The sequence below is a fragment of the Pan paniscus genome, chromosome 18 (assembly GCF_029289425.2).
Source record: "Pan paniscus chromosome 18, NHGRI_mPanPan1-v2.0_pri, whole genome shotgun sequence".
NCBI lineage: Eukaryota > Metazoa > Chordata > Mammalia > Primates > Hominidae > Pan > Pan paniscus.
Genome location: NC_073267.2, coordinates 31,026,010 through 31,049,771, shown reverse-complemented (window position 1 = coordinate 31,049,771; position 23,762 = coordinate 31,026,010). Strand labels below are relative to the sequence as shown.

Here is a 23,762-nt window from a genome sequence, read left to right as displayed (position 1 = left end):
AGCCTCCATAGTAGCTGGGACTACAGGCATGTGCCACCACAGCTGGGACTACAGGCATGTGCCACCATGCCTGGCTAGTTTTTTATTTTTTGTAGAGACAGGGTCTCACTATGTTGCCCAGGCTGGTCTCAAAGATCTTTTAGGGGTGTGTGTGTGTGTGTGTGTGTGTGTGTGTCTCTTTTAGGGGGTGTGTGTGTATCTTTTAGGGTTGTGTGTGTGTGTATCTTTTAGGGGGTGTGTATCTTTTAGGGTGTGTGTGTGTGTGTGTTTTGAGACAGAGTCTCACTCTGTTGCCCAGGCTGGAGTGCAGTGGTGCAATCTTGGCTCACTACAACCTCCATCTCCCAGGTTCAAGCCATTCTCCTCCCTCACCATCCCATGTAGCTGGGATTATAGGCATGTGCCACCACACCAGGCTAATTTTTGTATATTTAATAGAGACAAGATTTCACTGTGTTGGCCAGGCTGGTCTTGAACCTCAGGTGACCCACCCACCTCAGCCTCCCAAAGTGCTGGGATTACAGGCGTGAGCCACCGCAACCGGCCACTCAAAGGTCTTTTAAATTTTAGTTGGTTGTCTAATGGTATCTCATTGTGGTGTTAGTTTGCATTTCCCTGGTGACTATTGATATTGGCTACTTTTTTACTTTTTTATATTTATTGGCCATTTATCTTTCATGAAATAATAAATATCTAGTCAGTTCTTGCCCATTTAAAACAATTGGATTGTTCACTTTATTGAGTTGTAGGAGTGCCTTATCTATCCTGGATAGCTAGTCCTGTGTCAGAATTTTTTTTTTTTTTTTTTTTTTGGAGACGGAGTCTCGCTCTGTCGGCAGGCTGGAGTGCAGTGGCGCGATCTTGACGACTCACTACAACCTCTGCTTCCCAGGTTCAGGCAATTCTCCTGCCTCAGCCTCCCGAGTAGCTGGGACTACAGGCGCCCACCACCATGCCCAGCTAATTTTTTTTATTTTTTAGTATCCGTGTTGGCCAGGATGGTCTCGATCTCTTGACCTCATGATCCGCCCGCCTCACCCTCCCAAAGTGCAGGGATTACAGGCATGAGCCACTGCGCCCGGCCCAGTTTTTTCTTTTATAGTAATTATTTTCTGGATCCTGTCTAAAAAACCTTTGCCTAACTGAAATTCATGAAGACTTTTTAAATTTCTCTCTTTTTTTTTTTTTTGTAAGTTGCTATGGGTGTTAGCTTTTACATTTAGTCTTATAGTTGGTCTTGGTTTGATTTTTGCATCTGGTGAGGTTGGGATCAGGGTTTCTTTTTCCTCCATATGGATACCTAGTTGTTCTAGCATCATTTGTAGAAAAGACTTCCTTTCCCCTATTGTATTGCTTTGGTGTCTTTGTGGAAAACAATATGAAAAACCACATTACCTATAAGAGTAGGTGTTTTTCAGGTCATTCCCTCTGTCCCATTCATTTACCTTTTTGTCTGTCCTTATGCAAGTCCCATACTATCTTCATTGCTGTGCAACATAGCAAAACCCTGTCTCTACAAAAAATACAGAAACTAGTCAGGCATAGTGGTGCACGCCTGTAGTCCCACCTACGCAGGAGGCTGAGGTAGGAGGATTGCTTGAGCTCAGGAGGTCGAGGCTGCAGGAGCCACGATCACGCCACTGCACTCTAGCCTGGGCAACAGAGCAAGACTGTCTCAAAAAGAAAAGAAATACCCGGTTACTTCTCCTTCATTCTATTCATATAATGAATAACTATGAGTTCATTATTGTGTGTTTTTTGTTTTTTGAAAAAGGGTGTCACTCTGTCACCCAAGCTGGAGTGCAGTGGCGCGATCTCGGCTCACTGCAATCTCTGCCTCCCAGGCTCAAGCAATTCTCCTGCCTCAGCCTCTCGAGTAGCTGGGATTACAGGTGCACATCACCACTACCCGGCTAACTTTTGTATTCTTAGTAGAGACGGGGTTTCACCATGTTGGGCAGGCTGCTCTTGAACTCCTGACCCCACGATCCACCCACCTCGGCCTCCCAAAGTGCTGGGATTACAGGCATGAGCCACCACGCCCAGCCGAGTTCATTACATTTTTATACCAACCTTTTATTCCTGAAGTATATCCAGTTTGGTCATGTATATTGTCTCTTTTATATTATATATTGCTGGATTCTGTCGCTAACATTATTAAGGCTTTTTGCATGTAAGCTTATGACTGGTATTGATCTCCACATTTTTGTTGTTATGACTACACTTAGCCTTTTCCCCCCAAGATTTGTACCACTTACCGTCTCCCCTGTCTTAATTAGTGCCAAGTCCCTCTTCCCAGTTGCTTAGACCAGAAACCTTGGAGTCATTCTTGATTCGAACTTTTCCCTCATATACTGTATCTGATTCCCCAGCCATTCCTGTTCACAGTCCATGATGAGAACACTTCTGTCACTTCTGCTTGTACCCTCTGCTCTCAGCCACCATCATCTGCCTTTGTGTCCCTTCAGTCCCTTTGTTCTGTTCATAATACAGATTAACCCTGTTCAGTTATGTCAGATCATATTACCTGTTTGCTCAAAACCTTCCCATGGTTTCTTGTCTTAAAACTCATAACAAGGCCAGGCACGGCGGCTCACACTTGTAATCCCAGCACTTCGGGAGGCCGAGGCGGGTGGATCACGAGGTCAAGAGATCGAGACCATCCTGGCTAACACGGTGAAACCCTGTCTCTACTAAAAGTACAAAAAATTAGCCGCGCGTGGTGGCGGGCGCCTGTAGTCCCAGCTACTCGGAGAGGCTGAGGCAGGAGAATGGCGTGATCCCGGGAGGCGGAGCTTGCAATGAGCCAAGATCACACCGCTGCACTCCAGCCTGGGTGACAGAGTGAGACTCCGTCTCCAAAAAAAAAAAAAAAAAACTCATAAATGGCTGGTGCTCGCCCATCCCCCAGCTTGTGGTGGCATCTTTTCCCAGCCCTAGCTGTGTCACGCCCCTTGTTTCTTGAATATGCCTGGCCCGGTTCTTCCACAGGATCACTGCGTTTATTTTTCCTTTTTATAGGATATTCTTTCCCCAGATGCCTGCATGACTTGCTCTCTCTTTAGGTCTTTATTCAAACATTCTTTCCCAATGAGGCCTTCTGTAGTTATATGAACATTTGAGCCTCCACCACTGCACAGACTGCCTTCCTGGCTCCGTCCTCTGCTTTATTTTTCTTCTCAGCATGAGTCACCATCCTCGTAGTGCAGCTCTCTTGCCCACCACACCCCACCCCTAGACATAAGCTCCATGCAGACTGGGGACTTGTCTATTTTGCTCTCCCTCCCCAGCCTAGTGCTCAGCACATAGTAGGCACTTGAAGTAGATTTGTTTAGTTTTGTTTTTGTTTTTTATCTTTAGCGATGGGGTATCTCCATGTTTCTCAGGCCCATCTTGAACCCCTGGGCTCAAGTGATCCTCCCACCTTAGCCTCCCAAAGTGCTGGGATTACAGGTGTGAGCCACTGCACCCGGCTTAGTTATGGAATAAATGAAGACTTGTCTTGCAGCTGTCATCTCTGAGTGCATTATGACCCTTTGCCCCCAGATCCTTTACAACCGCACCGTGGTGCAGCTGGGCATCTGTGCCTTCCGCCAAGGCCTGACCAAGGACGCACACAACGCCCTGCTGGACATCCAGTCGAGTGGCCGAGCCAAGGAGCTTCTGGGCCAGGGCCTGCTGCTGCGCAGCCTGCAGGAGCGCAACCAGGAGCAGGAGAAGGTGGAGCGGCGCCGTCAGGTCCCCTTCCACCTGCACATCAACCTGGAGCTGCTGGAGTGTGTCTACCTGGTGTCTGCCATGCTCCTGGAGATTCCCTACATGGCCGCCCATGAGAGCGATGCCCGCCGACGCATGATCAGCAAGCAGTTCCACCACCAGCTGCGCGTGGGCGAGCGACAGCCCCTGCTGGGTGAGTGTGGAGCTCCAGGGTTCAGCAGGCTGCCTCGCTCCCTGATTACACATAAGGATTAAGAGAAGTGAAGGGAGTAACTCTCCCACCACTCGACTCCATCTGATTTAATGACACCTCCTCTGCCTGGCACTGTGCTAAGTGTTTTACAAATAATTATTTAATCTGCATTAGTAATAACCCTATGCCGGTAGGTACTAGTAATACCCTTTTTCCCAGTGGAGAAACTGAGGCACAGAGAAGTTAAGTGACTTGCCCGAGTTTAATGCAGCTCATGTGTACCTCTGATCTTTCTTTCCGTTTTCTTCCCTTCATGTACATTATATTCCAGCCAAACCAACTATCATAGAGCCTTATCGTTCAAGAGGCTAATGTTGATTCCTTTGGCCCCTTTTGAAAGACAGATCCTGCAGGGTTGCAGTGAGTGGTGACTCACTGGAAAGGAATTGAGCTGCGCCCTTCCTGTGACATTGGCCCACAGGAGGGCTTGACGAGTGAGCTGAGCCCAGTGTCCACAGCCACATCCCCCTACAGATTTGTCCTCTCCTGGTCATGTGTATGTTTGGGCTAAAGGGCAAGTTCCCTTAGGCACATTTTGTTTGGCTTATGTAGTGAGATTTACTTTGTGGGGAAATTTCCCATGAAAATCGGAATTTTCATGTCTTAGAATATTGGCAATCTGTCGCTCCTGGCCCTGCCTTCCTGCAGAGCTAGCCTTGGCTGGAGCTGAAGTAGCAGCGATGGGAAAGGGCTGTCTGCTTCTCCACAGTCCCTGCCTCTCAATTTCTCCCTACAGTGGTTCCAAAAGCCAGTTTCCATCAGCCCTGCACTGTTGTTCGGCCTATAGAGAAATATTCTTTGAGCCCGTAAACTTGCTTTTTTCTTTCTTTTTTTTTTTTTTTTTTTTTTTTTGAGATGGAGCCTCACTGTTGCCCAGACTGGAGTGCAGTGGCTCAGTCTCAGCTCACTGCAACCTCCACCTCCTGGGTTCAAGTGATTCTGCTGCCTCAGCCTCTCGAGTAGCTGAGACTACAGGCCCCCGCCACCATGTCCAGCTAATTTTTTGTATTTTTAGTAGAGATGGGGTTTCTTCATGTTGGCCAGGCTGGTCTCGAATTCCTGACCTCAGGTGGCCCGCCCACCTCGGCTTCCCAAAGTGCTGGGATTACAGGTGTGAGCCACCGCGCCCAGACCAACCTTGCCTTTTGCAAGTGTTAATATGGTTAAAATGGAGGTTCATCCAGGAGGGCTGTGTGCCTCTCCTTACACTCTTACACTTAGCCCTGCTCCTATGGTTCCATTTGGACCTGATCCCCGTTCGCATTGAGCTTGCCGTTCTTGCTGTGGAGTCTGCGTGTTTGTGTTTCACTGTCTGCCACCCATTTCTAGCCGTAGAACTTTTGCACTTTGTCTACCCTGAATTCCAGTTACTATGGCGTATCATGTCTTACCTTCCTGGCTTGTCTTAGGATTGTATTTGGGGGCCTGAGTTCATAATTAATATATAAACTTGTGATTTTAGAGATAATTTTGACCGGGGCTAAGTTTTTTAAGGAAAAGAAGTGAGCTGCTTGGAAGAATAATAAGCTGGCAACAGTGTAATTGATGCATGGGAATGGCACCATTCATGAAGGTGATGTGAGTGAGGAAGGGTTGGTAAATTCCATTCCAGTTGAGCTGGAAGAGGTGGTTTTGTTTTGTTTTGTTTTGTTTTGTTTTTTGAGACAGAGTCTCGCTCTGTAGCCCAGGCTGGAGTGCAGTGGCAAGATCTCAGCTCACTGCAAATTCTGCCTCCCGGGTTCAAGCAATTTTCCTGCCTCAGCCTCCCGAGTAGTTGGGATTACAGGCGTGTGCCACTATGCCTGGCTAATTTTTGTATTTTTAGTAGAGACGAGGTTTTGCCATGCTGGCCAGGCTGGTCTCCAACTCCTGACCTCAGATGATCCGCCTGCCTTGGCCTCCCAAAGTGCTGGGATTATTACAGGTGTGAGCCACCACGCCTGGCTGGAAGAGGTGTTTTTAGGTCAAGGAAGCTGACGAGAATCTGATGAAAGCTGTGGGCCTTTTTCCTAGGAAGAATGTACATGAGGACATGTGCACAATTTGTCAACATTTTTGAGGGTTTCGGCAGTCCCCTGAAGTGCATCTATGGACTGATTGAGTTCAAACATTTGTGCAGATGGAGTGGCTTGGGCGACTACGTGGCTGTTTGGTGGAGAGGTGGGGAGAGTCTCTAGTATGGTTTGCTCCTCCAGCCTCTGTTCCTCCTTAAAGAGTGCTAATGGAACTTGTCCCAAGTTCCCTAGGCCCTGCCTCATTCCCACCCTTTCAGGTCCCCCTGAGTCCATGCGGGAACATGTGGTCGCTGCCTCCAAGGCCATGAAGATGGGTGACTGGAAGACCTGTCACAGTTTTATCATCAATGAGAAGATGAATGGGAAAGTGTGGGACCTTTTCCCCGAGGCTGACAAAGTCCGCACCATGCTGGTTAGGTGAGCAGACAGAGAGGCCATGATGGGTCGGGGAAGAAGAGACTGGTTGGTCCCCTTCCCTGAGGCCCTGTTGTGTCTTCTGTCCCCTCTTCCCACAGGAAGATCCAGGAAGAGTCACTGAGGACCTACCTCTTCACCTACAGCAGTGTCTATGACTCCATCAGGTAGGCGGGGCCCTGGGGACACAGAAGGGCCCCAGCCTTGTGGGCAAGTGTCCTGACTGCCCCTGCCCTCTGCCTTCTTTCTTCCCAGCATGGAGATGCTGTCAGACATGTTTGAGCTGGATCTGCCCACTGTGCACTCCATCATCAGCAAAATGATCATTAATGAGGAGCTGATGGTAGGGGCCGGGGTGGGAAGCGGGCAGGTGGAGCCATGGAGGGATTGGAGCAGAGGGGCCTGATCTGTGTCATGTCCCCTCTTCTGCCTTGGCGCCTGTCAGGCCTCCCTGGACCAGCCAACACAGACAGTGGTGATGCACCACACTGAGCCCACTGCCCAGCAGAACCTGGCTCTGCAGCTGGCCGAGAAGCTGGGCAGCCTGGTGGAGAACAACGAACGGGTGTTTGACCACAAGCAGGGCACCTACGGGGGCTACTTCCGAGGTGAGTACTTCGGCTCCTCTCCTTGCCCAGCTCCTGGTGCCCTCACCGCCTCTCACCTGGCATTCCCTGCCCTTCCTTCCCATCTCTCTCCTACAGACCAGAAGGACGGCTACCGCAAAAACGAGGGCTACATGCGCCGCGGTGGCTACCGCCAGCAGCAGTCTCAGACGGCCTACTGAGCTCTCCACTCTGTTTCCCGCCTAGGCCATCCAACCTTGAAGTCCTAAACCACATCTCAGTCACTAAAGGTCTGTTTAAAGTTGTTCTGGTTGATTGCTTGTTGCCACAAAGGTGTGTTGAGCCCATTCATTTGCTGATTATATTTCTGAGCTGCTACCACATGACAGACACAAGGCTCAGATGAAGAGGTGAATTGAACACGTTCCTGACCTCAAAGAGCCTGCTGCTTTTTGACATTTAACAGAAAATTATAGTAACATAAGTTATAATGGGTGTTTTAAAAGGCCAGTCGCAGTGGCTCATGCCTGTAATCCCAGCACTTTAGGAGGCCCAGGTGGGCAGATCACAAGGTTGGGAGTTTCAGACCAGCCTGGCCAACATAGTGAAACCCCCTCTCTACTAAAAATACAAAAATTAGCCGGGCATGGAGGCACATGCCTGTAGTCCCAGCCGCTTGGGAGGCTGAGGCAGGAGAATCGCTTGAACCCATGAGGTGGAGGTTGCAGTGAGCCAAGATCACACCACTGCTCTCCAGTCTGGGCAACAAAGCGAGACGCCGTCTCAAAAAGAAAGTCACAGATGTATTGAGGATGTGACCGGGGGTGGAACGTCAGGAAGACATAGTGGACACAGTAGTGACAGTTGGACTCTGAGGGTTCACCAGGCAGGGAGAAGGGAGAGCTGGTCTAGACCAGCGTGGATGCACTGTTACCTGTTCATAACAAGACAGGTGCCATCAGTAAGAGGGTGCATTGAGAGACTGGGCCTTTGCTCTGATATCTAAGCATGTGGTTGTTTTCTGATCATTTAAGTTTATTGTGTTTTTTGTTTGCTTGTTTTTTGTTTGTTTGTTTTTGAGACAGTCTCACTCTGTCGCCCAGGCTGGAGTGCAGTGGCGCGATCTCAGCTCACTGCAAGCTCCGCCTCCCGGGTTCACACCGTTCTCCTGCCTCAGCCTCCCAAGTAGCTGGGACTACAGGCGCCCAACACCACGCCTGGCTAAATTTTTTTTTTTTTTTTTTTTTTTTTTAGTAGAGATGGGGTTTTGCCATGTTAGCCAGGATGGTCTCCATCTCCTGACCTCGTGATCCACCCGCCTCCACCTCCCAAAGTGCTGGGATTACAGGCGTGAGCCACCGCGCCCGGCCTTATTGTATTTTACGTAAGTATGGGTCCACAGCAGATTGGATTTTTTTTTTTAAGACATGGGATCTTGCTGTGTTGCCCAGGCTGGTCTTGAACTCCTGGACTCAAGCAATCCTCCCACCTCAGCCTTCTAAGTAACTGGGACTACAGGTATGCATCACCATGCCTGGTCTAGATTGGAAATTTTTTAAAAATGATCCTTTACCACATTTGAGAAGCACTGATGTAGGCAGAGGGAAAAAGTGCAAGCTCAAAGGGTTGGAGAAGTGAGATAGTGGCATGATTAGTGTAACGCACGTGTGGAGCATGTGCAGGAGATGCACTGGAGACTTACCCGGGCCGTCTCTTAAAACTTTCAATGCTCTGGGTTTTTATAAACAAATTCACAGCTGGGGCTGGGCGCAGTGGCTCACACCTGAAATCCAAGCACTGTGGGAGGCCGAGGCAGGACGATCACTTGAGGCCAGTAGCAGGGCACAAAAATTTTTATTTTTTTAGTATTTATTGATCATTCTTGGGTGTTTATCGGAGAGGGGGATTTGGCAGGGTCATAGGACAATAGTGGAGGGAAGGTCAGCAGATAAACGTGAACAAGGGTCTCTGGTTTTCCTAGGCAGAGGGCCCTGCGGCCTTCCACAGCGTTTGTATCCCTGGGTACTTGAGATTAGGGAGTGGTGATGACTGTTAACGAGCACGCTGCCTTCAAGCATCTGTTTAACAAAGCACATCTTGCACCGCCCTTAATCCATTTAACCCTGAGTGGACACAGCATATGTTTCAGAGAGCACGGGGTTGGGGGTAAGGTTATAGATTAACAGCATCCCAAGGCAGAAGAATTTTTCTTAGTACAGAACAAAATGGAGTCTCCTATGTCTACTTCTTTCTGCACACGCACAGTAACAATCTGATCTCTCTCTCTTTTCCCCACATTTCCCCCTTTTCTATTTGACAAAACCGCCATCGTCATCATGGCCCATTCTCAATGAGCTGTTGGGTACACCTCCCAGATGGGGTGGCGGCCAGGCAGAGGGGCTCCTCACCTCCAAGATGGGGCTGCCGGGCAGAGGTGCCCACCTCCCGGGCAGGGTGGCGGCTGGGTGGGGGGCTGCCCCCCACCTCCCTCCCGGACCGGGCGGCTGGCCGGGCGGGGGCTGGCCCCACCTCCCTCCCGGACCGGGCGGCTGGCCGGGTGGGGGGGCTGACCCCCACCTCCCTCCTGGATGGGGTGGCTGCCGGGCGGAGGGGCTCCTCACTTCTTAGACGGGGCGGTCACCAGGCAGAGGGTCTCCTCACTTCTCAGACGGGGCGGCCAGGCAGAGACGCTCCTCACCTCCCAGATGGGGTTGCGGCCGGGCAGAGGCACTCCCCACATCTCAGACGATGGGCGGCCTGGCAGAGACGCTCCTCACCTCCCAGATGGGATGGCGGCCGGGCAGAGACGCTCCTCACTTTCCAGACTGGGCAGCCGGGCAGAGGGGCTCCTCACATCCCAGACGATGGGCGGCCAGGCAGAGACGCTCCTCACTTCCCAGACGGGGTGGCAGCCGGGCAGAGGCTGCAATCTCGGCACTTTGGGAGGCCAAGGCAGGCGGTTGGGAGGTGGAGGTTGTAGCGAGCCGAGATCACGGCACTGCACTCCAGCCTGGGCACCATTGAGCACTGAGTGAACGAGACTCCGTCTGCAATCCCAGCACCTCGGGAGGCCGAGGCTGGCGGATCACTAGCGGTTAGGAGCTGGAGACCGGCCCGGCCAACACAGCGAAACCCCGTCTCCACCAAAAAAATACGAAAACCAGTCAGGCGTGGCGGCGCACGCCTGCAATCGCAGGCACTCAGCAGGCTGAGGCAGGAGAATGAGGCAGGGAGGTTGCAGTGAGCCGAGATGGCAGCAGTACAGTCCAGCTTCGGCTCGGCATCAGAGGGAGACCGTGGAAAGAGAGGGAGAGGGAGACTGTGGGGAGGGAGAGGGAGAGGGAGAGCCTGTTTCTAATAAATATACAAAATCAGCAAGGCATGGTGGCGCATGCCTGTAATCCCAGCTACTTGGGAGGGTGAAGCAGGAGAATCGCTTGAACCCAGGAGGCAGAGGTTGCAGTAAGCTGAGATCGTGCTATTGCACTCCAGCCTGGGCAACAAGAGTGAAACTCCATCTCAAAAAAAAAAAAAAAAAAAAGAGACACGAAAATAAAACGGCATTTAGAGTTGAAAGCTTCGCCTTCCTCTCTGGATGGTGAGTCCTCACTCTCCCAGCAGCCCACGCCTCTGCCTCAAACCTCCATGGCTCCCAAGAGTCTGGATAAAGCTAAGGAGTCTCAACGCACCCCAAGTCCTGGGGGTAGTCAGCCCCTCTCACCCCTCCCTCATCCTCTCACACAAGAGTTGTTTACTGTCCCTCCAGTTATGCCTGGTCACGCAGACACTCTGCTGCTCAAATGCCCTCACCCCATCCTCAGCCTGCTCCCAGGCCACCTCCCTCCAGAATCCACCCTGCCTGTCAGGTGGCCATAGGGACCCTCGCCATACTGTCTGCTTGTGGCAGTGCCCTCCGGCCTGGGGGGTCTTCCAGAGCAGATCTCTGGCCTAGCGCAGTGGCTCATACCTGTAATCTCAGCACTTTCAGAGGCCAAGGCAGGTGGATCACCTGAGGTCAGGAGTTCGAGACCAGCCTTGCTAACATGGTGAAACCCCGTCTCTACTAAAAATACAAAAATTAGCCAGGTGTGGTGGTGCACGCCTGTAGTCCCAGCTACTCAGGAGGCTGAGGCAGGAGAATCTCTTGGACCTGGGAGGTGGAGGTTGCAGTGAGCTGAAATGGTGCCACTGCACTCCAGCCTGGGCAACAGTGAGACTCTGTCTTAAAAAAAAAAAAAAAAAAAAATCTCTGATATAAGCTCCCCTGGCACACAGTGAGCTTCCAGAAATGGTCCCTCGACCTCTAAATCCACCAAGACCCAGGGAACACGCCCACTCTGAGCACCCTGACAATGTCCCAGTCCCAACACAGTACCCTGAAGCTGTCCCCAAAGTTTCCCCTGCCACACTCCCTGACCACTCTCTGGTATCTCAGAGCCCTAGCAACGGCCCTATAGAGGGAGGGTTCTAGGCATGGGGCAGGCATGAGCACTGTGCTTATAACCAAGCAAAACACTCCCTCTGTGCCAACATAGGTGGGGCAGGTCACGCTGGGGTCTGTTTGCCCTGTCTGCCCACTGCAGCCTCCTCGGGGAGGGCCAGGGTTGTCTGTGCATCCTGTGAGCCCCAGGGTCTATGTGCACATATGTGTGTCTGTGCTGCTCTGTGTGTGTGTGTGTGTGTGTGTGTGTGTGTGTGTGTGTGTGTGTGTGTGTACACGGCGCATCTGAATTGTCCTGAGTGCTGTCTCGGGTATCCTTGAGCTGTGTGTGCATGTGTCCCCCTAGCGGTATCTCAGTATTTTTGCCTGTGGGAGCTGCACACCGTGAGCTGCACACCTGAGGGCCAGGTGAGTCTGGGGCTGGTCCTGTGCCTGCGCATCTGTGTGCTGGCGGTGTCTGCATAGTATTCTGTGGCTACATGTATCTGTGCACCCCAGAAATGGGCAGTCACCCAGGAGACCTCTCTACAGTGACCCCAAATGATGGATAGTGAGATAGGGACAGTATGATCTATATTTTTTTTTTGGTCACAGGGGTTTGTTGTACAGGGGCACAATATATTCTTCTCCCACTCCCAAGCCGGGCCCTTTCTGCCCCTGCTCCTCCCACCCTCTGGTGTCTCACATCTCAGGGACAGGTGGAATGAAGGATAAGTTCACGGACCCCAGATCAGGACAAGCGGGAAGCTTCTGGGCTGCTGGAGAGGGTCACAGCCGGTTAGGGGAGGGAGCCAGGAGAGGACTCTGTGGCCCCGGGGAAGGGCTGGGCTAGTTCTGGGTCCCTGGGAGGAGTGAGTGGGGGGCCCTGCAGAGGGCTGGGACCTAGAGTGTGGGTGAGCATTAGAAGAGCGAGCTGGGGGCTCTAGGGCAACTAGGAACTTGAAGAGGGATGGGAGGCAGGGCTGCTGGGTCCCTAGGAAGGGCTGGAGGAATCCCGTAACGCCTGAGTTCCGGGAAAGCCCCTTTCTCACTTACCCTCGCCGGACCCGGGGCCAGGTCCAAGCAGCAGCAGCAGCAGTAGTTACGGGAGCCGCAGGAGCAGCATGATTGGCAGGCGCACAGGTAGCGGCCCCATCGGAGGGTGGCAGAGGTGGGACGGTGCTGCCGGGCCGCCGGAGGCAGCAAGCCCAGCGGACACACACCCTGGCTGCCACGCCTCGGCCCGGCCCTCGACCTCACCTTCCCTCGGGGCCCAGGCGGAACCAGCTAGGGGTGGGCACCTGGGGCGGCACAAAGGCATCCTGATCTCTGCATCTTGGTCACTGAAGGGGCTCGAGAGGCCACGGGGCGCTGGGGACAGGACTGGGAGTCAGGCCCAGGAAAGTCTCCTCGGAATAAGTGAGGAAAAGGCGCTCTTTTGATGTTATTATTCCCCCAGCCCCTCCCCCGCTCACCTGGGCGCCCAAAGGGGACAGAAGACTTGGAGGAGGGGTAGTCCTGAATTTACTTTAGCATTTTATTTAATTTGGCCGGGCGCGAGGTGGCTCATGCCTGTAATCCCAGCACTTTGGAAGGCCGAGGCTGGCGGATCACCTGAGGTCAGGAGTTCAAAACCAGCCTGGCCAACATGGCGAAGCCGTCTCTACTAAAAACACAAAAATTAGCAGGGCGTGGTGGTGCGGACCTACAATCCCAGCTACTTGGGAGGCTGAGGCACGGGAATCGCTTGAACACGGAAGGTGGAGGTTGCAGTGAACCAAGATCACTCCACTGCACTCCAGCCTGGGTGAGAGCCAGACTCCATCTCTTTCTCTCCCTCCCTCTCTCTCTCTCTCTGTCAGTCTAGAGAGAGTTGATTGTCCCCAATCAGTCTCTCTCTCTCAGTCGAGAGAGGGGTGGGGGGGGACGGAGGATGGGCACAGGGCTCACGCCTGTAATCCCAGCACTTTGGGACACTGAGGCGGGTGGATCACCTGAGGTCAGGAGTTTGAGACCAGCCTGGCCAACATGATGAAACCCTGTCTCTACTAAAAATACAAAAAATTCCCTGGGTATGGTGTTGGGCGCCTATAAACCCAACTACTCAGGAGGCTGAGGCAGGAGAATCACTTGAACCTAGGAGGCAGAAATTGCAGTGAGCCAAGATCGCACCACTGCACTCCAGCCTGGGCAACAAGAGTAAAACCCTGTCACACACACACAGACACAGACACATACACACACACACACACACAAAATTAACCAGGCATGGTGGCATGTGCCTGTAGTCTCAGCGGCTCAGGAGGCTGAGGTACAAGAATCGCTTGAATTTGGGAGGTGAAGGTTGCAGTGATCCAAGATTGCGCTATTCCACTCCAGCTGGAGCGAGAAGACCGAGACTCCATATCAAAAAAAAAAAAAAGTCTCTGTCTCAAAAACAAAAACAAAAAAACAATAAAAACCAGAAGTCTTGATCTGTGATCTTGGGAAAAGCTGTTCACATCAAGGATGCCATCTTCTTCCAGCGAAAAACTTCCCTCTTGTGAGATTATGAACCCAAAGTTCAAGGTCCTGAAGTTTTGCTGTAGTGTGGATGGCAAGGACATTCTTTCTCTGATGTTCTCAGAAGATCCAATCTTCAGGTTCTAGATTGTGAAGGAATTGATTGTCCCCAGTCAGCCATAAAAAGCTTTCAGTATCTGGTGAAAATACACCATACCATAGATCTACTGTTATAATATCAGCCCTCTTGCATGGGAAAGCAACCAGAAAACATGCATTGAAAATGACAATTGACAATTGAAATGTTCAAATTGCCCATGAGGTAGCCAAATGCACCTGAAGCTTTGATTGTCTTCCCAGGAACATGGATTTGACAAACAAAACATTGGTTATGAACTATTTTAGCAATTTATAAGTCAGCATAGAAATACATATTTAATTTGGATCATTTTATCTTTTCCATGATGAGTCATGGGATGCAGAGCCTTTTATTTTTTCTTTTTAGACAGAGTTTCATTCTTGTTGCCCAGGTTGGAGTGCAATGGTGCTATCTCGGCTCACCGCAACCTCTGCCTCCTGGGTTCAAGCGACTCTCCTGCCTCAGCCTCCCGAGTAGCTGGGATTACAGGCATGAGCCACCACGCCTGGCTAATTTTTTGTATTTTTAGTACAGATGGGGTTTCACCATGGTCTCGATCTCCTGACCTCGTGATCCACCCACCTTGGCCTCCCAAACTGCTGGAGTTACAGGCTTGAGCCACTGTGCCCGGCTTAATTTTTGTACTTTTAGTAGAGACACGGTTTCACCATGTTGGCCAGGATGGTCTCCATCTCTTGACCTCATGATCTGCCTGCATTGGCCTCCCAAAGTGTTGGGATTACAGGCATGAGCCACCACACCCGGCCCCCCTTTTTTTTGAGATGCAGTTTCGCTCTTGTTGCCCAGGCTGGAGTGCAATGGCGTGATCTCAGCTCACTGCAACCTCCACCTCCTGGCTTCAAGCAATTCTCCTGCCTCAGCCTCCCAAGTAGCTAGGATTACAGGCATGCCCCACCACACCTGGCTAATTTTGTATTTTTTTTTTTTTTTAACTAGAGATGGGGTTCCACCATGTTGGTCAGGCTGGTCTTGAACTCTTGACCTCAAGTGATCCACTCACCTCGGCCTCCCAAAGTGTTAGGATTACAGGCGTGAGCCACTGCACCCGGCCAGCATTTTCTTATAGTAAAGAAAGTGAAACCATGGGTTGTTGAAAGAAGGAAGAAAGGTAGAGCGTGAATCTTGGTAGGAAAAAGAAGGAAAGCAAAAGGAAACAAAAACTTCCAGCTGTCTGGCTTGTATTGGCATTTACAATGTTTGCTGGTGTCCCACTTTGATCAGTGAAATGTGGCTGGGAGGAACCTGTGTCACTTTTTGTTTTTTCTTTTTGAGACTCACTCTGTAGCCCAGGCTGGAGTGCAGTGGCGCAATCTTGGCTCACTGCAAGCTCCGCCTCCTGGATTCTCACCATTCTCCTGCCTCAGCCTCCTGAGTAGCTGGGACTACAGGCGCCTGCCACAACGCCTGGCTAATTTTTGTGTTTTTAGTAGAGACGGGGTTTCACTGTGTTAGCCAGGATGATCTTGATCTCCTGACCTTGTGATCCGCCCGCCTCGGCCTCCCAAAGTGCTGGGATTACAGGCGTGAGCCACCACGCCCGGCCTGAACCCCTGTCATTTTTTAGCAGAAACTTTCAGAGTCAGTAAGTGGCCAGGCATGTCTCTTTTTTTTGTGCCACAGGACTCTGGATGTTTACAATGCAGACTAATCCAAGGCTGCTGTGGATGTGTCCTGTGGGAGAGAAATCGACTTTGTTGATTTCTCTATGGAGAATGGGGGGTGCACCAGGCAGGATGACTCATGCCTGTAATTCCAGCACTTTGGGAGCCCAAGGCTGGTGGATCACTTCAGGCCAGGAGTTCAAGACCAGCCTGGCTAACACAGTGAAACCCCGTCTCTACTAAAAATACAAAAATTAGCCAGGTGTGGTGGGGCATGCCTGTAATCCCAGCTACTCAGGAGGCTGAGGCAGGAAAATTGCTTGAACCAGGAGGTGGAGGTTGTAGTGAGCCAAGGTCACGCCACTGCCCTCCTGCCTAGGCAACAGAGCGAGATTCTTATCTCCATAAAACGAAACAAAGCAAAACAAAGGGAGAGAGAATGGAGGTTGCCTGTGACTGCATCATAATCTTGTTTATGCTGACTGATGCATTAGAGGTACTAACGGCATGAGAGGAACAATTTCCTGAGACACAGTTTACTGACCATGAATTTCCTCAAAACCCCCAAGAGCAGGCTTCTCAGGAGGAGACTCAGTGTGGAATCCCTTGCCAAGGTAGACCCTGGTTCTGTAGCAGGACGAGCTGCAGATAAATCTCCTCAGACACCGGATTAAAGAAGGAAAAGGTTTATTTGGCCAGGAGCGTCAGCAGATTTGTGTCTTAAGACCCGAGCTCCCCGAAAAAGAAATTCTTGGCCTTTTTAAAGGCTTACAACTTTAAAGGGTCCACGTGAAAGTGTCGTGATAAATCGAGCAAGCATGGGGAAGGTGAGTGGGGGCTACATGCATCAGCTAACAGAACAGAAAGTTTTGCAATGCTTTTTCATACAATGTCTGGAATTTACAGATAACACAAGTAGTTTAGGTCAGGGGTTGATGTCATTATTATTTTTAACTCCTGTGGCAGGTGGTGGTGCCAAGGTGTCTGGCTACTTATCTTACTTTTGTTTCTAAATTTTTGCTTTCTCTCTTTCCTCCTGTCTTGTGAACTAGGCAAGATGGTGGGAGGAGGGCAGCCGGAGTAGTAGTGGTCTCCTTCCTTAGTTCAGGTTCCAGCTACAAACACTTACCACCTGTGAGACCTTGGGCAGTTCACATCCCCTCTCTGTGGCTCAGTCTGCTCAACTGTAAAATAGGTTAAATCCTGAAAGATCAAAATCCCTCACATCTAAAATCTCAAAAATCACAGTCCCAAAGTGATCGTTCTTGTTGCCCAGGCTGAAGTGCAATGGTGTGATCTCAGCTCACTGCAACCTCCGCCTCCCAGGTTCAAGTGCTTCTCCTGCCTCAGCCTCACGAGTAGCTGGGATTACAGGTGTGCACCACCATGCCTGCCTTATTTTTTGTCTTTTTAGTAGAGACAGGCTTTCACCCTGTTGCTCAGGCTGGTCTCGAACTCCTGACCTCAGAAGATCCACCTACTTCAGCTTCCCAAATTGCTGGGATTATAGGCATGAGCCATGGTGCCCGGCCCCATATTTTATTTATTTATTTATTTGAGTTTTGCTCTGTCACCCAGGCTGGATTGTAGTGGCACGATCTCAGCTCACTGAAACCTTCGCCTCCTGGGTTCAAGCAATTCTCTGTCTCGGCCTCCCGAGTAGCTGGAATTACAGGCGTCCGCCACTACCCTGGCTAATTTTTGCATTTTTAGTAGAGACGGGGTCTCATCATCTTGGCCAGGCTGGTCTTGAACTCCTGACCTCGTAATCCACCCACCTAGGCCTCTGAAAGTGCTGTGATTACAGGCATGAGCCATTGTGTCTGACCCCTTACATTTTTTAAAAACAACTTTATTGAAATAGAATTCACGTAGCATACAACTTCCCCATTTAAGGCATACAATTCAATGGCTTTTAGTATATTCACAAATCCTTTCTTTTTGTGTATATGTACCACATTTTCTTTGTCCATTCATCTGTTGATGGATACTTAGGTTGATTTTGTATTTTGGCTGTTTTGAATAGTGCTGCAATAAACATAGGAGTGCAGATGTGTCTTTGAGATACTGAGTTTCTTTCTTGTGGACTTATACCCAGCAGTGTGATTGCCGAATTATACAGTAGTTCTATTTTTAGCTTATTGAGGACCCTCCATGCAGTTTTCCGTAGTGGATAAGCTATTTTACATTCCCACCGGCCAGGCGTGGTGGCTCACGCTGGTAATCCCAGCTCTTTGGGAGGCTGAGGCGGGAGAATAACGAGGTCAAGATATCAAAAACATCCTGGCCAAAATGGTGAAACCCCATCTGTACTAAAAACACAAAACACAGCTGGGCGTGGTGGCAAACGCCTGTAGTCCCAGCTACTCGGGAGGCTGAGGCAGGAGAATGCTGGAACCCGGGAGGCGGAGGTTGCAGTGAGCCGAGATCCGCGCCGTTGCACTACTCCAGCCTGGGCGACAGAGAGAGAGACTCTGTCTCAAAACAAACAAACAAACAAAAAACATTCCCACCAAGAATGTTTGAGTGCTCCTGTTTCTCTGCGTCCTTGTCAGCATTTGTTGTTTTCTGACTTTTTGATAGTCGCCATTTTAGTTGAGGTTAGATGAAATTTTACTGGGTTTTGATGTGCACTTCTGTGATGATTAGTGATGTTAAGTTTGCATATACCCGTTGGCCACTTGTATGTCTTCTGTTGGAAAATAGCCATTGAGATCTTTTGCCTTTTTTTTTTTTTTTTTTGCCAATGCTGTCGTTTATTGCGCGGAGTGGGGGCGTGGGGGTTAGTGGGGCGTGGGGGTCGTGATGGGGGCACTGCTGCCTCGGTTCGTCAGTACATTAATCACGGCGGCGGGACTCCAGCCTTTGCAGCCTCACCCACGCACCCTGCGCAGCCAGGACGGCCCGCCCCTCGGCGCAGGTGCTGGAGGGAGCCGGGGCACTGCTCCGGGAGGTCACCGCGGGACGCGCGTGGACGGCGGCTGGGCAGGTTATTGCGTGAGCGCAGTGGGAGCAGCGGGAAGCCGGAGGGCCAAGTATTGCACTTAGAATAACAATCCTCATCAGATGGCGGGCTACCTAGAGGGCAGGGGGCGGGCAGGGCTCCACAGCCGGCTCCTCTCCGCCACTGGGTCGCCCTGTCCCTATCTTACAGCTGGGGAAACTGAGGCACCGAGGTGAAGGGAGCCCCCTCGCACGCGAGGCCGCCGCCGGGGGCAGGGGCGATGGGGGTGGGCGCAGGGCGATGAGGGGGGACGGCTGGGGGCTCGGAGGGGACTGCTCCCCGGCCAGTGTAGTCAGTCCGACTACGGCTACCTACGTCTCGTCTATAGCTTCTTGAGGGGCTGGCGGCCGGGGCAGCGCAATGACAGGGCTTTGGTCTGGATGACGCCCCGCCCTGGGCCAGCCTGGCCCTTGGTGAGGGTCACAAGTTGGACCAGAAGCGCGAGCGCGGAGAGTCCTGTGGGTCCAAGCCGCGGGCAGCACCGGGCGAGGCCGAGTCCATGCGGTCCGGGCTGGGCGCCGCGCTCGGGGCAGCGGGCCTGGGCCCCAGGCGAGGCATGGACCTGCTGGCCCGGCCCGCCGTGGCTGTTGTCCATTTTTTAATGGGATTATTTGGGATTTTTGTTTTTGAGTTCTTATATGTTCTGGGTATTAATCCTTTGATGGATGAATAGTTTGCAAAAATTTTCTCCCATTCTGTGGGTTGTCTCTTCACTTTGTTTTTTTATTTATTTTAGACGGAGTCTCACTCTGTGGCCCAGGTTGGAGTGCAGTGGCACAATCTCGGCTCACTGCAACCTTCGCTTCCCGGGTTCAAGCAGTTCTCCTGCCTCAGCCTCCCTAGTAGCTGGGGATTACAGGCACCCACCACCATCCCCAGCTAATTATTTGTATTTTAGTAGAGACAGGGTTTCACTATGTTGGCCAGGCTGGTCTAGAACTCCTGACTTCAAGTGATCTGCCCGCCTTGGCCTCCCAAAGTGCTGGGATTACAGGCATGAGCTACCGTGCCTGGTCTACTTTATTTATTTTTAATTTTCATTAAACAAATTTTTTTTCTGTGCAGAAGCTTTTTAGCTTGATGTAATTCTATTTATCAATTTTTGCTTTGGTTGTCTGTGTTTTTGAAGTCTTACTCAAGAAATCTTTGCCTAGACAAGTGTTATAAAGCATTTCCCCAATGTTTTCTACTAATATTTTCGTAGTTTCTTTTCTTTTCTTTTCTTTTCCTTTCTTTTCTTTTTTTCTTTTGAGATGGAGTCTCACTCTGTCACCCAGGCTGGAGTGCAGTGGCGCAATCCCAGCTCACTGCAACCTCCACCCCTTGGGTTCAAGCAATTCTTCCGCCTCCCTCCCTAGTAGCTGGGATTACAAGTGTGCGCTACCACGCCTGGCTAATTTTTGTATTTTTAGTAGAGACGGGGTTTCGCCATGTTGGCCAGGCTGGTCTTGAACGCCTGAGCTCGGGCAATCCTCCCGCCTCGGCCTGGGCTGGGATTACAGGTGTGAGCCACAGTGCCCAGCCTGTAGTTTCTTACATATAAGTTTTTAATTAATTTTGATTTGATTTTTATATGTGGTGAAGCACAGGGGTCTAGTTTTATTCTTCACACATAGATATATCTCATTTTCCCAGCACCACTTATTGAAGACACCATCTGTTTCCCCATGGTATGTTTTTGGTGCCTCGGTGCAAAATGAGCTGGCTGTAAATGCCTGGATTTATTTCTGGGTTCTCTGTTGTGTTCCACTGGGCCATGAAATCCTTCCTTTCCAATATTATAAAGTCACCATTTTCCCGTTTCCCTCCTGTCACCCTTGCTGTGTTTGGGCCAAGCAGGGCAGGCAGGACCCAGAACTTGATGTGGCCAGGTGAGGCCAGAGCCTCTCTAGGCTGCTCAAGAAATCTGCGCTGAGGTCCTTGGTCTGCAGGGAGAACCAAATCCCCATCGATGACCCCACAAAACACTGTTAGGTAAACCACAGTGTGAAACAGCTTGAGAAATAGAATCTGTGTCATATCCAACATTTACTCACACTCATGATTGCGAGACTGGGATACCTAAGCAGGAGGAACCAGAAGAGCACCCTCTTCCCCTGCATGTCCAGGTCCCCTTTAGGTCACCTAGGGCATGTGGCTGGAAGCAGGGGCTTCTGGGATAGGGGCAGGCTATGGTCGGGGGCAGTGGGGGTGGTGGGCCCTGGGCAGTAGGGGTGGTGGTGTTAGTGAAAGGTCTGAGGCAGGGCAGACATCAGGAGGAATGGCATTCCAGCAGGATTCAGAGACAGGCCAGTAGGTCGGCAGACACAGGAGCAGGTGGCCTGGGACTCAGAGGAGCAGCTGGAGTTGGAGGAGAAGGGCCCTGCTTTCCTCCAGTCTTCTTCTGTTTGGGTGCTGCATTAGCACCCCACTGCACCCCCAACCCCTGTCCCTCCCCTTCCCTCACTCCCTGAGTCTTAGAACCCATTCCTTCATCCCCAGCATGCACCTTCTTCTTCTTTTTTTTTTTTTGAAACAGAATCTCATTCTTGTTGCCCAGGCTGCAATGGAGTGGCATGATCTCAGCTCACTGCAACTCCCACCTCCCAGGTTCAAGCAATTCTCCCTGCCTCAGCCTCCCAAGTAGCTGGGATTACGGGTGCACACCACCACTCCTGGCTAATTTTTGTATTTTTAGTAGAGATGGGGTTTCGCCATGTTGGCCAGGCTGGTCTCGAACTCCTGACCTCAGGTGATCTGCCCGCCTCGGCCTCCCAAGGTGCTGGGATTACAGGCGTGAGCCACAGTACCCAGCCGCAGCATGCACCTTCTTAAGGACAGTTCCTTTCTGGATCCTTCCTAAGGTTCTGATTTCTAATCCTTCCTAACCCAGCTCACTGCCCCCCACCACCACCCTCCATCCCCCCATTCTGCCTCAGTTTCTCCTTTCCTGATTCCCACAATTTCCAGCAATCAGACTTGGCCTCAGATTCCTGTCCTTCAGGTTCCAGTGTTCCTCGGGTCCTCTCTCTCCCGTGATCCTCTCTGATTAGGGGTGGGAGGGTGTGAGTTGGAATTAAACACAGCCTTTATTGGAGTCCTAGGGCTGGATTCTGCATTGTGCTCCATTGTGTCATTGCACCTTCTCATTTCCGCTCTTTCTGCCTTGCTTCATCCTCTTCATACTCTAAGCTCAGCCAGCGCATGTTGACCCCACCGGTGGAGCGCTGCTCCTTCCCACCTGCTGCTTCTCCATCTCCATCTCCACCTCTCCATCTTCTGCTCCTGGCCATTCCTGGCACGGGGACCCGAGCTCTGAGCTCTTGCCTTTTTCTGGGGCACCGTCTTCTCCTTCTCGTCACCCCGGGCAGTGCCCCTGGGCTCCTCGGCTGCTGCGGGCCTGGGCCGCCCGGGTCAGCGCGGCCCTGCTGACAGCGCAGTTCACACCCTGGGGCGGCCGCAGCAGGTGCAGTGCGAGGCGCGCCACCTGTAGGCTGGTGTGGGCACTGCCTAGAGGTTGCTGTGGCGCCGTCTGGAGGTTGCCGTGGCGCTCGTTGGCGCCCAGCGCCCCGCCCGGGGCTTCATGGCTGCCCCCTCCCAGGGCCGCAGGGCCCGGGTTCCACTTGGCGGCATCTTCTCGCGAGTCGCTTTCGCTGCTCCGTGAAGTCGGCGGTGCAGCAACTGACGCCGCTGCTGCTCCGGTCGCCGCAGGTCGCCATATTCCTCGCGGGGGCCGGCCGGGCTCTCGACTCAGGCCGCCCACCCTGCTCCAGCCGCCGCCGCCTCTCCTTTCCCGCAGCCAGAGGAGGCGAGGGAGCGACCTCCAGGCACTGGGCGCCCGCCGCTTCCCCAGCAGCCGGCGGGGCGGGGAAGAAAGACGCCAGGAAGCGGAAGCTCCCGCCGGCCCGAGGGTCGCCCGGGGCTGTGCCCCATGGTTCCTGCCCGCGAGCAGCTGCTGGGACCCCCCCTTGCCAAGTTGCTCCCCGAAAAGCTCTAAGGTTCTCAGGCCTGCAGGGAGTGACAGTTTCCCCCTGACTGTAACGTAAGGCTGCAAACTCAAAGCCAGGAATTTTCTGTATGTTCTTAAATAGGATGTTTCAGTCAAAGCCTTGATAATATAACCAATCTTTCTGATTGTAGCCTGCTTATAAAGAGAACATATGTACATGAAAATAAGAATATTTATGAATAGTTTCCAAACTTTAGAAGGATCAAATAGGGAGGAAAAACAAACGCTTCCACCCACCTTTGTTCACAAAAGTGTGCTTTACCAAATCGGTGTAAATTCTAGATAACTTCTGAGAAAAAACTTTCTTCAATCTAGAAAACAAAACAAGGGCCAGGCGTGACGGCTCAAGCCTGTAATCCCAGCACTTTGGGAGGCCCAGGCAGGGGGTGATCACCTGAAATCGAGAGTTGGAGACCAGCCTGGCCAACATGGTGAAACCCCGGTGTCTGCTACAAATACAAAAACTAGCTGGGCGTGGTGGCGGGCGCCTGTAATCCCAGCTACTCGGGAGGGTGAGGCAGGAGAATCGCTTGAACTGAGCGGAGATCCTGCCACTGCACTCCAGCCTGGGTGACAGAGTGAGACTCCGTCTCAAAATAAAAATAAAGAATGAATCAACAATGTTTTAAATACGAGTTATAAAAACATTATCTTAATAGATTTTTTTGTTTTGCTTGATCTTGCTTGGCAGTTTTTTGAACCATTTTTTCCTTATTAGAAACCACTAGAAATTGGTTTTTAGTTCATTGATTTTTGTTTATTTTTATTTTTATTTCTGAGACACAGTCTCAGTCTCGCCCAGGCTGGAGTGCAGTGGCACAATTTTGGCTCACTGCAACCTCTGCCTCCCAGATTCAAGCGATTCTCATGCCTCAGCCTCCCGAGTAGCTGGGATTGTGTGCCAAATCATTCACCCCTCACCACAACTGAATGAGCTAAGGATTCTCATTATATATAGTTTATGGAGAGGGAAGTGCAGACATAAAGAGGTGAATTATCTTACCCAGATCACACAGCTGATAAGTGGTGGAGGCAGAATAGAATCTAAACAGTGTGGCTGCAGAGCCCACATGCATTGATTCGACAAGTGTTTATTGAGCACCTGCCATGGACAAGGCCTTG

General features: G+C 51.4%; 1 protein-coding gene across 14 annotated transcripts in view; it reads left to right on the top strand.

Moving 5' to 3' along the window:
• LOC117978822 (eukaryotic translation initiation factor 3 subunit C-like) overlaps positions 1–23,762 on the top strand; it is a 40,258-nt gene that overhangs the window by 15,302 nt on the left and 1,194 nt on the right. For 6 of the 14 annotated variants that reach the window (XR_010110201.1, XR_010110199.1, XR_010110198.1 and 3 more), the window contains exons 16-21: positions 3,547–3,910; positions 6,243–6,402; positions 6,501–6,566; positions 6,655–6,742; positions 6,845–7,007; positions 7,104–7,255. Coding sequence is in view for 2 of the 14 variants with exons in the window: in XM_063597406.1 (XP_063453476.1) it covers positions 3,547–3,910; positions 6,243–6,402; positions 6,501–6,566; positions 6,655–6,742; positions 6,845–7,007; positions 7,104–7,186 (924 nt within the window). In the remaining 12 variants the exon portion in view is untranslated. Of the gene's footprint in view, positions 1–3,546; positions 3,911–6,242; positions 6,403–6,500; positions 6,567–6,654; positions 6,743–6,844; positions 7,008–7,103; positions 7,270–8,219; positions 17,712–19,388; positions 22,009–23,762 lie in introns of those variants that run through there. The other 8 variants (XR_010110197.1, XR_010110195.1, XR_010110192.1 and 5 more) reach the window with 7 other exon arrangements.